The sequence below is a fragment of the Neopelma chrysocephalum genome, unplaced genomic scaffold (assembly GCF_003984885.1).
Source record: "Neopelma chrysocephalum unplaced genomic scaffold, ASM398488v2 Primary Assembly neopelma1_84, whole genome shotgun sequence".
Taxonomy (NCBI): domain Eukaryota; kingdom Metazoa; phylum Chordata; class Aves; order Passeriformes; family Pipridae; genus Neopelma; species Neopelma chrysocephalum.
In genome coordinates this window covers 9,851,411-9,865,487 of record NW_020897746.1, presented here as the reverse complement: position 1 = coordinate 9,865,487, position 14,077 = coordinate 9,851,411, and the positions used below count along the sequence as shown (strand labels likewise).

Sequence of the window (14,077 nt, the reverse complement as noted above, 5' to 3'; positions counted from 1 at the left end):
CACATCCCGCAGCACAGAGAAAACTTCAGCAGCTGCTTTGTTCAGGATTCTCAGAAACGGGTCTGTGCCTTCTCGCAGCTCTTCTCTTCAGACATTTTTATGGCACTCTCTGTATCCCCAGCATTCCCATTGCTGACGCAGGGCAACATCCCCCCTGCAATCCCAAAGCGTTCAGCTCAGGCCACTGTGCTTCGTGCAGGGATAAAAAGCTGATTCCTTACCTGTGCCCCTAGAAATTATTCTGTTAACTGGGCTATTTCTGTCCACAGCACATCAGTGCTTTCACCCTGGCTGGGACTGCAGGATCAGCAGAGGGAGCTGGGATATTGTTTTCAGCAATTCTAATATAAATGGGAGGCTAATTTTATTTACAGGAGAAAGAGGGAAACAGCGATTCGTGTTTCGGCATGACCCAGGCCAGGATGCTTTACTCAAGCAAAAGGCTGTTTGACTCAGATTAATAAATTAAGGGTGAGCATTGGCTTTGCATCATAACAAAAGGCAAACAGTCAACCTTTAAAGCAAGGAGAGGCTTAATTGCAGATAACAGTGATGGGGCTGGCAGTGGAATCCAGGGCTGGATCCAGGAGCCGGTGAGACACGGAGCAAAGCACCACATCTGTTCTCCAGCCCAACAGCTGCACAAAACCCTTCGGCCACGTCGCTGCAAGGTGCTGAGCCCCCAACCCCGACAGCACGGGTGGGTGCCCAGCCCTGAGACCCACAGCCCGGGTGATGCCGGGCACGGGGCTGTGACCCCTCGCAGCCCTTTGCACCCCTCTATCCGTGCTGGAAAGCCGCTTTTTGGGGGGGTGGGGGGCAGGAAGCCGCTGCTCTGGCCCCACCAAGGCCCTGCCAGCGCGGCGGCGGGAGCCGGGGCCGAGCCTTTGATGTGGGATGGACGGGATGTGGCTGCGCCTGCTCCCGCCAGCCGGAGCGTGGAGAGGAAAACCATCGGCAGCAACGCTCACAATTACCCCTGTGGAGCAGCCTGAGCATTCCTGAGCTCTCAGTAATGTATGATAAGCTGTTACAAGTAAGATGATCCTTAAAAAAAAAAAAAAAGCAGCACAAAGTGTGTCCCCCCAAACAACCTCCCCTGGGAAAAACACAGGTAGGCCAACAGCGGGTTACTTTTAAATTTCATTTATTTATTTTTGTGTACATTTCTCGTAATTTGACTGACATACCATTGCTATAAAGATGCCCTGCTCTTTGAATATTTCATCCAAGACCACTAGTTTCAAGTGTGGTTATGAAAAGTCACGGCAAACATATGACTGGAAAGAGGTGGTTGGTTTTGACTTCCAGGCAGTTGTTTGAAGCATTTCATAGATGCACACAATATTCAGCAGAACACACGCACACACAATGCTGAGTTACACACACACACACACACACACACACACACACACACACATCTGGAAAACGGTTACAGTGGTTGAAGTTTCAAAAAGGTGTCCTGTCCCCTCTCTCAGCAGCAGTGAAAAACCTTTGGGTATCCTGAGAAATAAAACCAAAGTGTAGTAAAGATGATTAACTTATTCCACCAGCAAGGTTTGGTGGTGGTTTGTTGGGTTTTTTTTCCAAGTCAAATATATTTTCCCAATCTAATTTCTTTTTAAATGAAGACGGTGATGAGAAAGGATCTGGGGCAGTGGAGGTTAAAGAATAGCAGTTCAGTTGTTCCAATATCCTTAATCCAGTACAACATGGATCCTAAAAGCATCTCAATGAAACAACAACATGAAGTAGAAGCCCATCAAACATTACACACGTGGTCCTACTGTCAGTCTCCTATTACTGATCATCCTCAGGAACAGAGCTGAGATGGATGAAGACAACACAGGTTAAGAGAAGGGTTTGAGATGGAGCCAGATGGAGTGGGGGTGAAGGCCAGGTGACCACTGAAGGACTCTAGAGCACAGGGAGGACCCTGAAGTTTGCAGTATCTGCCTGATGAAACTGCACCTGGCTGGGGACAGGGACAGGAGCTCGGGGTGATGGTCCATCCCAGCACGGGGCAGTGCTGGCTCTGCCCTGCTCCAAACCCTGGGCAAAGCCCCTGGAGACCTTCCCCAGCACTGACAGCCCCCTGTGTGCCATCTCACAGAGAGGTCAGCACCTCAATTCTTTTAAATAACACTCTCCAAGTTTGCTATCTCTGGGCCAACCCACCCTCCCCGAGGCGGGGTCTTGCGTTAGGATGCGGCGGTTTTGATTCTCACAAGGAAAGAGTTTCCTCCACGAGGCTAAAAACCGAAAATCGCCCATGATGCACTGGATGCCTTCTCATCTGACACCACCTCTGCTGTTCCTGCCACCGATGTGACCCCCAGTGATGCTCCTGAGGAGCCCCAGAGCCGTAAAGGGCCCCGTGCCCTGCGCTCCCTCCCTGCCAGAGGGGTTGTGTGAGGTGACAGGCTCCGAGCAGCGACGAGCACTGCGGAGGAAACGGGGCCAGCAAAGACTTAAAGACAACAAAAACAAACACCAGGCAATTAAAAGAAGGACGGGAGATGTGGTCTGATGTACTTCTGCCAAGAAATAAATATTTTTACGTTGCCTTTTTTTTTAAAAGCAATTGCATTGTGTGTTTTTTTTTTTTAAGCCTCCAAAATGGTGGAGTTACTCCCTGCACCCCCCCCAACACATACACACACATACACACACACACACACACACACTCTCTAATGCACATACTTTTCCAGCTTTGTAGAGCTACTGGATTTACTTTGAGACAAGTTTCTTGTGCATTTTGACAATTTACTTTGAGACAAGTTATTTGCAAGAAGGCAAAGTTCATGCATGGCTTTGACAGCTCCACTTTCTCATAAATGGTTTTTGAAAAGCAGAAAGCAAATGAGGGCCAAAGCTCCATTTAAAGTTCACCTCGGATGCCTGAAAAGCATTTATACCCACATCCTTCTGAGGTCCCTGCTTTATGAACTTCTAATGAATTCCACATTCTGCTACCCAACGTTTCTTATACACAGGGGGAAGAAAAAACAAACCAGAAAACCAATGCAAGCTGTCTGAAAACAGATGCACCACAGCGTCCAGGCTGCCCAGGGAAGGGGTTGAGTCACCATCCCCAGTGGGATTTAAAAGATGTGTAGATGTGGCACTTGGGGACATGGTTTAGTGGTGGCCTTGGCAGTGCTGAGTTTGTGGCCGGACTCAATGATCTTAAAGGTCTTTTCCAACCTAAACGATTCTGTGGTTCTGTGATTCTACTATTCTTTATCAGAAAGGCTGGGGAGGCTTCTGAAGCAGCAGAGCACCTTTCAGAGAGGAGAAATGGGGATAAAAAGAACAAAAAGTGATGGTTTTGAGCCCCCAGTCTTGCTTCTCTCACCCAGGTCACACCCACACGGGATTTCCCCCAGACGTCTCTTGCAGAGCAAGAAGAAGCTGCTCAGTAGTTGCTCCATCATTTCTGTAGGATTTGTGTCCCTCCATCCCAGAGCTGACACTTGGCCAGAGGGTGCCTGGGTGTCCCCCAGCCCTGCCTCGAAGCAGTCCTGGCCACCTGAGCCCCCCTCTCCAGGTCTGAAGGCAAACTCGACAGAGGAAAGCCTGGCACGGGACTTGGAAGAACCAAGCACTTCACAAACCAGACTTTAATTTTCAGGTGGAAAATGATTGTTTTCTCAGAATTCCAGTGTGATTTTAGTTAGTGATGTGACACAGAGCATTTCACCAGCTAAACTGAACCCTGGTGTTAGTCAATCCCCTCTCAACTGGTGCACCCAACTGGTGCTTCTCCTACTAAAAACTAAAGTGAGTAGGTTTCTCCAGAAGCCTCCAAGATGTTTAAAATACATTTTTTTTAAAAAAGATGTCTTATCCCCATCCCTAATTCTAGAGCAAACCAGGACACTAAAAAAAAAAATCTAAATTGCTATAAATATAATTTGAAATAATAATTAGCCATTACTGCCATCCCAGCTGTTAGGAGATAGTACAGGGATTCCATATGGCTCAAGGGCAGGCTGGGAGACACCTTCAGCACCTCTTGGATAGTACCAGAAATGGATAAATAATAAATAATAAGAACATGAGAAAGAATAATCAGCCTTCCACATGTAAGGAAAAGCAGAGACTTTCACAGTTAGAAAACAAACGATGGTACTGTAAAAAAAAATCCCAAAAATGAAGTCAAATAAGGACTTGCATTACAGCAGGTTGGAAAGTCTTCTCCTTTCTAACATGTTCAGAACACACAGGTGCTTTCCCTGTGCCCTCTTCAATACCAGAGACCACTGGGCAGTGGTTGCTTTTCCATTGTGCTCGTATTTTGGGGTTTTTTTTCTAGCCAAAATTATGTAGAAATATCCTTGTTACAAATTTCCCACCATCTCGAGAAAAAGCAGATTTCACACCTTAAGACAGAAACTCTAGAAATTCCACATATTGATGCTAAACATGGATCTTTGCCAATAAAACTGTAATTCCTAAATTGAAAATTCTGGATGTTTTTAGAGGTTTGGGTTTTTTTGATGAGAAATTACAAGTTTTACTGCAATTCGTTTCCAGCTTACAAGAAACTACATTTAGCAGCTTCCCCCCCGATGTACTGCTATTAAAAAATAAATGCAAAATCCCAACTATTTTGTGTGTTGTGACTATTTCCCCTGGCCCAGGGACAACTCTCACCAAGCACAAACTGCTCGAGTCACTATTATGGAGCAAACAAAACAGTGGCCGAGCTCTGGAAATTCACTTTACACACAGATTATAAAGGGAGCATCTGGTGTCAAATCCTGGTTTTGGTGACACTCTGTTTTGAACCCCAACCTGCCAGAAGCCCCCCCAGAAGGCACAGTCCATGCTGTGGGTGTTTATATGCAAGAGTCATGACTAAATTTGGGCTAAACGTGGACGGAGAGCTCTGCAGCTGCACCTGTACATGGGAAAACTTGATCCTGGCTGAGCGGCTACGACAGAGACTGTAATTCATCTTCAAACACACCTTTTTGGCTCTCACGAGGCACTTAATCTACATCTCTCCAGTCTGGCTGTGTAAATCAAGGACACCTGGCCCTTCCTGGCTTTTTACAGCATCTATCCTGAAAAAAAAAAACCCACATGACTGAGCTGAGAAACACTGAAGGCTTTTGGATATTGTTCCAGGACACTCCGAGATGGTTGAATGTTCTTTCCTAGAGGGAAAAAACCCAAGACGTGGCAGACCCCGATACCTCCATCACAGAACCTCTGGGGAAGCTGTCTCTCTGTGTGTTTTTGGAGGCCATGGACATTCCTGCAGCCAGGCTGCTCCTTCCAGCCCTCAGACATTGGCCCCCTCTCCCTGCAGCACTTATCTCCATCCACCTTCTGGCACCGTTTGATGCATGATGGGTCACAGCCTTTTGGAAAGACCATGGTCTGCTCTCTTTATTTTCTCAAAAGTAATAATTATCTGGGGTAAAACCAGACTGAATCTGAGCTGGCCTGAATTATTCCTGTAAGATAAACCAAACAGAAACTTTCCTGATCGGTTCAATAACGCTTGGGGTGTGTTTAGTCTTCATTCAAGAATTACACCATTCCGAGTTTCCTGGATTTAGCTAAGCCCAAAAGCGAAAGTAACGGATCAAAATACCCCGAAATAAAACTTCTAGGAAGGGTTTTCAGGTCTGGCTAAAACCGTACAGCTCTGGAAATCGCCGAAAGGCGTCTGATCTTTTGAGATTTCCATCCCTACTTCCAGAGCATTTAAGGCGCTTCCAAGCTCTTCCCAGCTTATCCTCGTGGTACCTCACAGCCCCAGCTGGACTCCTGCCCCATCATTTAGAGAAAACCAAGAGCCTTTCGAGGAAGGAAAGGCGGCCCATCCCGGCTGCTGGCAGGGATGAGCCGCCCCGGAGCGACGCTGCCGCAGCTCCGGAGCTGCTCCGCTTTCCCACAGGGATTTTTAATGGAATGGCAGCGAAGCACGAAGGGAGAAGCTCTTGCTTCAGCTGGATACCTGCAGGGTAGCGAGTTCCTGGCTTGTGGCTTCCCCTCAAGCAGGGACTGGAAAGCACAGGCAGCTCCTTCCTCTCCCAAAGCCGAGCTGGCTGGAGGCCCCTTTCCCTTCCCTTCGCTCTGACCAACCGCCGAGAAAAGAGGCCGCCAGTAAAACCCCCGACAGTAAAACATAAGCCATGAGGGTGACTGAGACTGAGTCAGGTGTGGATGGAGGCAAAGGGCTTTTGAGCAACCCAGGGGGGCACTAAAGGAGGCCACGTCATAAACATCCTGCAGCCCCAATTGCTCCCGCTGGAACGGCACTGCCGGTTGTGCAGGTCCCTCAAGGATTCACTCGTCCTGGTGGCCTGGAAATTAGATATTTCCACCATTAGGCTTGTCAGAGACCACCTTAAAATGTTTAGCCATTTCTCTCTCAGCTCCAGAGGCCTCTCCCGTGCTTTTCCCATGGTTTAAGTGGGAGCTCAGCAGGGGAAGCAGCGACGCACAAGGCCACGCAGCAGCAACACGTCTTGGTTCACTTGTAGTTTTTTTTACCCTGTGGGTTTCTTTTTGCATTTTAGATTTTGCTTCCCTTGCTGCAGTTGGGGATGCAGTGGCAACCTGGGACTTGTGAGCAAACCCACTGCCCCCAGATCTGAGCCTGAAGGAGTACACGGGGAAAGAAAGGCAGCTCTCAGCAGGCTGTGCACTCGATGGAATCCGTGGTTGTGTCCTGCCCTCTCTCCCTGCTCCTGACTTTCCCCTGGCAGGGTGATTGGCACAGCTGCCTACAAGAGGACTCATTTTGTCCCTATGCCATTAAATCCACCACTAAATTTACTGCACTCTTTTAGACTCCTCATCATTTATACAGCACACAGGCCTTTGTGTCCGGACTGGCACCACCAGCTCCTGGCTGTGTCTATATGCATCTGCAAACACCTAAAAACTGAGATTCAATGAGCTTTTTCTGGCCCTGTTTACTAACAAAATCCACTGTTTCCATGGTGTGGGGTTATGTGAAGGAGCAGTGTCCTTTCAACCTGTCACTGCCCAGAAAGCATCTCCTCCAGCCACGGTCCGGGAGAGAGAATCTCCCAGCGCTGCCAGAGCACATGTCAAATTTCATATTCCCCATCTGCTCCAGTAAAGGCTGAGCTGAAATATTAATTAGGAGATCTGATCCCTTCTCACCAGAAACAATCTGGATTTTATAGCCCAGGCAGAGGCCAGCAAGGCAGACAAAGCTCTGGGATACATCCTTTGCTGCTGGTTAACGGCTTTCAAGGAAACAAGGAACCTGGCGGGAGGACACAGACTGTAAAACATGTGGACATCTGGTCTGCTCTGTCCACCCTCCATCTCCCCCGTGCTCACCCCCCACCTCCTCAGTGCATGTTCAGAGCAGAGAGAGGCGACTCCTCTAACATAAACAGCCGTAACATGGCAATAAAGATTAATGAGTAAAACTTGCCATTTTATGTATAATCCGTGGGGATTTACAATCATTAATCTTTATTAGTGCGTAATAACTGTTTAGACATTAAGGACAGATTCTCAGCTGGACAAAACTGGCCTTATTCCAGCCAAGCCAATGGAGCAATGCCAGTTTACACCCTCCGAGCTCTAAATGAGACCCATTCCATCTGTAGGAATCATATCACTGACAGTATTTCCCCAACAGCAGGGGCAGAGCAGTGAAGGCAACTATTTGTCTTTCCCTGTATCCGAAAAAGAGAGCTGCATGTGTCCAGGAAGCTCAACAATAGACATGTCAATAAACATGAGGAAATTCAATGAAAAAGCAACAGCAACAAAAGGAACCCCAAGGAGCGGGGAAGTGAATGATTTTTTGAGGCAAGACCATGAGATCTGGTTTGGCAGGAGCGTAACTAAGAGGGATGTAGCAATCTTTGGCATGTGGAAGAGTGAAAGCACCAAGACGGGCTCCCAGAGTTCCTCTAAGAGGAACAAGATGGAAGAGAGGGAAAAAAAAAAAAAGAGCATCTTGGCTGGCTTTTCTGAGAGAGGAGTTTGGGGGTTGTTTTTAATAAAAAAGAGGTCTATTAAACAAGGGAGCTGGTGGGAACCTTGTCTGAACTACATCAGACCAGCCACTAAAGCAATGCTGTGTTGGCTGAGTGGGATTTCCTCTTCCAGAATGTCCAGGGAAGAAAGGAAATGTGCAGGTATACACTTGGCTTGTAGCAAGCATGGAGAAATCCCAGCCAAGGGGTCTGCTCTCAGCACCAGGCACTGCTCCCTGCCTGGGCAAAGGATCTGGCAGCCCCTTCCCACCAAGGAGCAGCAGCACTGACCCGACAGCACGTGCTGATGGACACGGAGATCAACTGCAAATCTTTTTTGAGAGCTTTTTCTGAGTAGTGACCCATCAACTGCCTCCTCCATCACACAGGGGAGGCCACCTGCCTCCAGAAATGGTGTTCCACCTCTTCAACAAGTCAGAGCTGCCTCCTTCCTCACCAGTAAACCTGACACAGGCCAGGGAAAACACAGAAATACAGTACAGAGATATCTGTGTAAGGGTTTGTACACCTGGAAAAAAACTCCAGAAGAGATGGGCATTGCACCCACTGCAGCAGCATGTACCTGGTGGTTAAAAACAGTAACCAGAAAATGCCCTCTTTCAGATTTAAGGGGCCAGTGGGCTCTTGGAGACCCAGAAAACAGCTTTCCTGCCAGTGACACTTCAGAGCTGTAGCGATGGCAAGGCCTCAGACATTCAGAAGATTGCAGGAACATCAAGAGCTGTAAGGTGGGAGGAAAGAAGAGGAGGAATATCATGCCCAGGGATACCCAGGGATGGGCTGTGCCTCTTTCCTGCAGCCCAATAACCTGTGGCAGAGCAGAGAGACCCTCCCTGCCCTGCAAAAGGCTCCCTGTGCTGGAATCCATCCCCAGCTGGTCCAAGTCACAGCTCAGTGCTGAGTTCCAGCAGCTTTGCTCTCCTCCCTGCTCCCTGGTGGAGTTTGGGTTCTTTCAGTTTTATGGCATGAGACCTGTGTCTTTAAAAATCCCAGTTCAGGGCAATCCAACAGGCTGCCCACAGTCCTGTGCTGTGTGAGCACAAAAGAGCTTTCTGAAGAACAGCTTTAAGCCTCAACACCTTGGCTGCTCAGAGGTCGGGACAGGCTTAATGTCCCAGCAACCACATCTGTCCAAGGCAAGGCTGTGCTTGTGTTACAGCCAAGCAAAGACCTGGGCAGTGACCAAAGGCTTTTCATCTCCACAGAGGTTACAATCAACTCACAGAGAGAAGAGTCTGACTTTCATCTTGCAGCCCAGTGTTTTTGCAGAGCTTTTAAGCACACAGGAGTCTCTGGCTCTCCTCCCTGAACCGAGGCCACCAGCTCAGGCTTCTCTCTAAGAAATCCCTGGGTCAGGCCAAGCCTAGTGTCCACACATGCCACGAGGGATGCAGGGACAGACCAACAGCCTCTGCATTCTCCCCTCCACAGTGGTGATCCCTCAGATCACTGTTTTCATCCTCATACGGATCCACACTTACTCTGGGCTGACGCAAACGACTTTTAAAGGAACAAAGTCACGGAGAATGAGCAGGGAAGGGAAGTGATTTGTTGCCTGCCCTATTGTAATGTCATTAAAACAAAGGGATTAGAGGGCCCAAGCACTGCAAGAGCAAAAAGCATAAAAGCAAGCACTCAGCATGCAGTGTGGAGGCATGTAGGAATCCTTTTAGAGGGTTACTAGCTGCAGACAACACTGACATTAATTTTCTATTGGAAAACGCTGGTGACATTAATATCTGCTATTAATACTGAACTTTGACAGTATCTCATAAATTCAACCTGTCAATTACAATGGCACTGAAATAAAGGTGCTCTGAGGTCAAGGAGATGCGGTGTCCAAATGAGACTTATATTCCAGGAGAAAAGCGGCAAAAACAATCTTTAACAAAAGCATCAGATCCATATGTAGGAAAACCAAAGGGTGGTTTTAAATGTCATGTTTTTCAAAGCGAGAATTGATGCTGGAACCACGTCTATAAACTGGCTGGCTGGACTTTTAGCTGCAGCTGAGGACAATCAATCAAAACAGCTCTGTGACTCTGAGAAAGTGAGAGAGAGAAAACACACACACAGACACACCATGGAATATGAGAGGGCAGATTACGAGCCATGCGAGGCCTCTTAAAATTACACTGTGAAGTAAAACATCCTCGTGTTTCACCCGCCACAAAACGCAACCTGAAAGGTTCCCCTCGGCACGGAGCGGGATGTGGAGCTCGGCGTGACCGAGGGAGGGGAACCTCCTCCCCCAAAGTCTGCGTGACCTGTGAGCTGCACCCCAATTCCTGCCAGCCCTCTTGGAGCCCCACCCTGAGGGGCACAAGGGTTGATAAACCCCCGTGAGCAAAGCTCTCCTATCTCTTGTTTTCGGGTTCACAGCCACCCCCGTGGGCACTGCCAGCCGCGGCCGTGCTGGTGGCAGTGGCAGCCCAGGCACTGGCGGTGTCTGTGTGCGCCTTCCAAAGCGTTGGCGTGTCCCCAGCACCAGAGGTGCCACCTCTGGGGAACCCCTGCTCTTAAATTCTGCCCTCCCCATCAGCCCTTCCAAGGGATCGCTTCCCAAAATACGCTCGGGCTGTTCCGGAAGCTCAGCCCGCACCAGTGGAGTCTGGAGCTGCTAAACTGGGAGAGCAAGAGCTGGACCCCAGGCTGAGTTACCTCCTGCACAACGAATAATGCAGAGCAAGGCTGGTTTCTAGCTGGGGTTTGACTCGGAGAGGCTGTGCCAAAGCGATGGATGGGGATGGAAAGCACGTGGAGGGGCAGGAGGCACAGGCAGTGCCCTTCACAGGGCTGGGAGAAGAAGGCCAAGGCCCTCCTGGTCAGGAGAGGCAGCTGGGCGGGTGTGGCTCAGTCCAACAGCGTGAAGCTGGAGCGGCCTCGCTGCAGCCCCACAACACCTCACAGTGCACAGTCCCCCCCTCTCTGGACAGTAACTGTGTGACCCAAAGGCTGAGTGATCTGTGTCTCCCTTCCCACCCCAACAGCCCCTGTTCTCCTGCCCTTGGCTGGCAGCTTTTCTCCAACAGCAACGAGCCCCCGGCAGGGGTGGGCTGTGGTGTCCCTGCATGGTTTCCAGGCTGCAGTTCCCACAGGACACACCTGCAGCCCATGCCAGAGCCTAGTGCTCCTGCTGCCTTCAGCATCCCAAACCACGTGCCAGCACGGGCTCCTGGGGAGCACCAGCACTCCCAAAGTGTGGGCAAGCACGGAGGGACTGCTGCCCACACAGTGCCGAGGGCCCTAGAAACCAACTCCAAAGTAATCCCATATTTCACAGGTGTTGTGCCATGCATCCTGTGATCCTATCCCATCTGGAGAAGGAGAGAGGAACTCCCTTTTAGGCCCAAAGCAGCTCATCCCCAGCCCAAGGGAGCCTCGGGCACTGCAACGCTGCTGGGCCCGCGGGCAGGCGGGCACCGACCACGCAGCCCCCTCCTCACCTTTGTGCAACTCATCCAACAACCTCCTTCCCTCTGGGGCTTTTGTCCCAGACACCATCCCAGCGATTCCCACTCCAGACCCCATAACCTGCCTGCTGTGAGGTGCTGGGACGTGGGACAGGGGCTGTCCCAGCTGGGGGCTGGCAGTGCCCCCCAGGCTGGGCTCGGAGCGCGGTGTCCGGAGAAGGGGCACCGGGACCTCCCTTTCTTACACCTCACACTCTGTGAGAGCAGCTCGAGCAGCTGCAAGTTCTTGCTTATAAATTCCTTTTACGATGCACATTAAATATTTTCCACAACAGAGACACTTCTCCTCTTCTTCCCCTTTTCCTCTGACACCTTTTCCCCCAGCGAAGCCCTACGACTGCTGCTTGCTGTGGCCTCATTTAGCATCATCATCGTCACCACGCACTCATCCTCATATAAAACAGAAATCTATTCCATCAAGCACTTAACATAAATATTAAAATAATGGAAGGGACAAAATATAAATCTACATACAACTTCATGACTACCATAGCACCTATTACCATGACAAAGCAAATTCTGGTTCACAGGGAAGGGAAGGGGGATGAGGAGCAAGTTAGGAAGAGGGACTTCGACTGTCATTAAATATGTAAATCACTCTTTTAAATTCTTTTTTTTTTTGTTGTTTTGTTTTTGTTTTAAGGTTACCAACCTTATTAAAATTCATTTCACTAACCAGCTCGTTCTATGTCACTATGGATACCAAAGAACCCTTTAAAAAACTTCGGCGAGGTGGGGGTTTCTCAGAATAAAAAAACAAAACAAAACAAAAACACGGCGACTTTCTGTTGGTGCTTCCATGACAAGTCCTGCCACGCGCCCCTCCCCTGCACCCACCAGTCCACAGAAGGGCAATTCATTTACAACTCCAGTTCTCAGTCTCCCAGGATGAGCTTGACAAAAGAGGCGACGTCTGTCTCTTTGGATTCGTGCAGGGTGAAGAAAGGATGTTGCTGAGAAAGAAAAGAGAGAGAAAACAGCAAAGTTTATTATTCACGACGCTGAGGACCGAACCAAAAACCTTTTCAGACGACTCTCTAGACAGTAAAAAAGGGTTTGGCATCAGCACCATAATATTGGGCTTTCCATGTTTGCAGCTGAGGCAAGTCGGGGAGTCCCAGGGGCCACTCCAGGAAAGCTGCAGAGCTGTGCTGCCCTCATGGATTCCTTCTAAACCCTGGCCTGGCTGGGAGGGCTGAGTTGGGCTGCTCTCAGTGCTAAAACAGTGCCTCCATCTCTAGCACATTGTGCCCCTCGGAGTTCTGCTGCTCCTCCCAAGGCGGTGGTTACCCATCCCACCAGCTCCAGCAGGAGCAAGGAAAACCTTGCAGGAAGGCTGACTGCAGTGGGTTTTCCCTCAGCTTCCTGCTTTATCTGTGTATTTACCCTCTGGTGACTTCTGAGTCTCATTTCTTCCCTGAATTGCTCCTATTTGCAGCAGGACATGGCTCCGTTACCCCAGCCACCGCACAGGAAAGCCATCCCGACTGGAAAACCATCCGCACTTGTATGTTTAACTACTTAATCCTGACCAACATGGGGAGACATCCTGCCAGAAAATCTTGCCTACATTTCAGCACGAATGGAAAAATACGTGTGAGGAGGGAAAACACAACCAAACACCCTCTGACAGCAACAGAAGCCCCTCTCAACCAGCACCAGCGATTCCCTTTGGTACCGGGGGCTGCAACACGTCAGCTGAGATCAGCCCACTCCCACCTGAAACCCCCAAAACGCTGCTTGACACCCACTGTCCTGGCAGAGAAGTGGATTTATTTGTATGGAGAGTGTCAGAGAGAACCAAAAGGCAGCCAGGGCCCTGCAGGGCTCACAGTGATCTCTCTCTGTGCAAGGTTGGAGGAGTCCAGTTTGAATCCAGACCCTCTTATTTCAAGATAGGTTTTTAAAGACAATTTAGGATTTCCAGGGGTTTGGGTTTTTTTTCAAGCTGCCCCCCCTCACCTCAGTCCCTAAGCACTGGCTGTTTCAATGATTGTTTGTGGCAGTGAGAAGGGCAAAGAAAAGAGATTTTCTAAGGTGGGCTTGAGTGGAAAGTTATCGAGGCAGCTCTGAGGAGATGGGAAGCGACCCAAAGACACACCAGAAAGGAATAGGAAGCACAATTATGTGGGAAACAGGGCTGAAATGGGTTGAGGCAAGGATCCAGGCAAAATTTAAGGTCTCCCTAGGTCAGACAGTCACAGGAATTGAAGCGTCCTGAATAACTCTGGGAGAGGTGACCTAAATGACCTGCCGTGTTATTATCCCAGCGTGATGCCTCTGCTTTCACATCCCAGTGAAGTCACACCCAAAGCAGAGCTCCCACAGCCTGGAAGCACCCCCAAGCGTGACATGGGTGGCAGCAGTGACCTGTGGCCCCGTGTCCCAGTGAACCCAACCCCTCTGCAGTGCCTGAGTCCCCTGTGCCAGGCGGGATGTGCTCCACGCCATGCGCAGACCACCGGCCCTGCAGTAGTTTCACGCTCCACTTCACCTGGGGAAGTGGGTTTGAAAATGAAATTAAGCACCCATATCAGTTTTCCTGATGCTCAAGATAGCACAGAGTCATATTTTCCATGAGAAACCTCAATTCCACAG

The 14,077-nt window shown here is 49.5% G+C and overlaps 1 protein-coding gene across 1 annotated transcript in view; it reads right to left on the bottom strand.

The window, feature by feature from the left end:
- Window positions 1–1,130: 1,130 nt before the first annotated feature.
- MAP2K6 (mitogen-activated protein kinase kinase 6) overlaps window positions 1,131–14,077 on the bottom strand; it is a 53,783-nt gene continuing 40,836 nt past the window's right edge. The window contains exon 12 of the mRNA XM_027691307.1: window positions 1,131–12,432. Within this exon, the coding sequence (XP_027547108.1) occupies window positions 12,355–12,432 (78 nt within the window). The 3' untranslated portion in view covers window positions 1,131–12,354. The remainder of the gene's footprint in view (window positions 12,433–14,077) is intronic.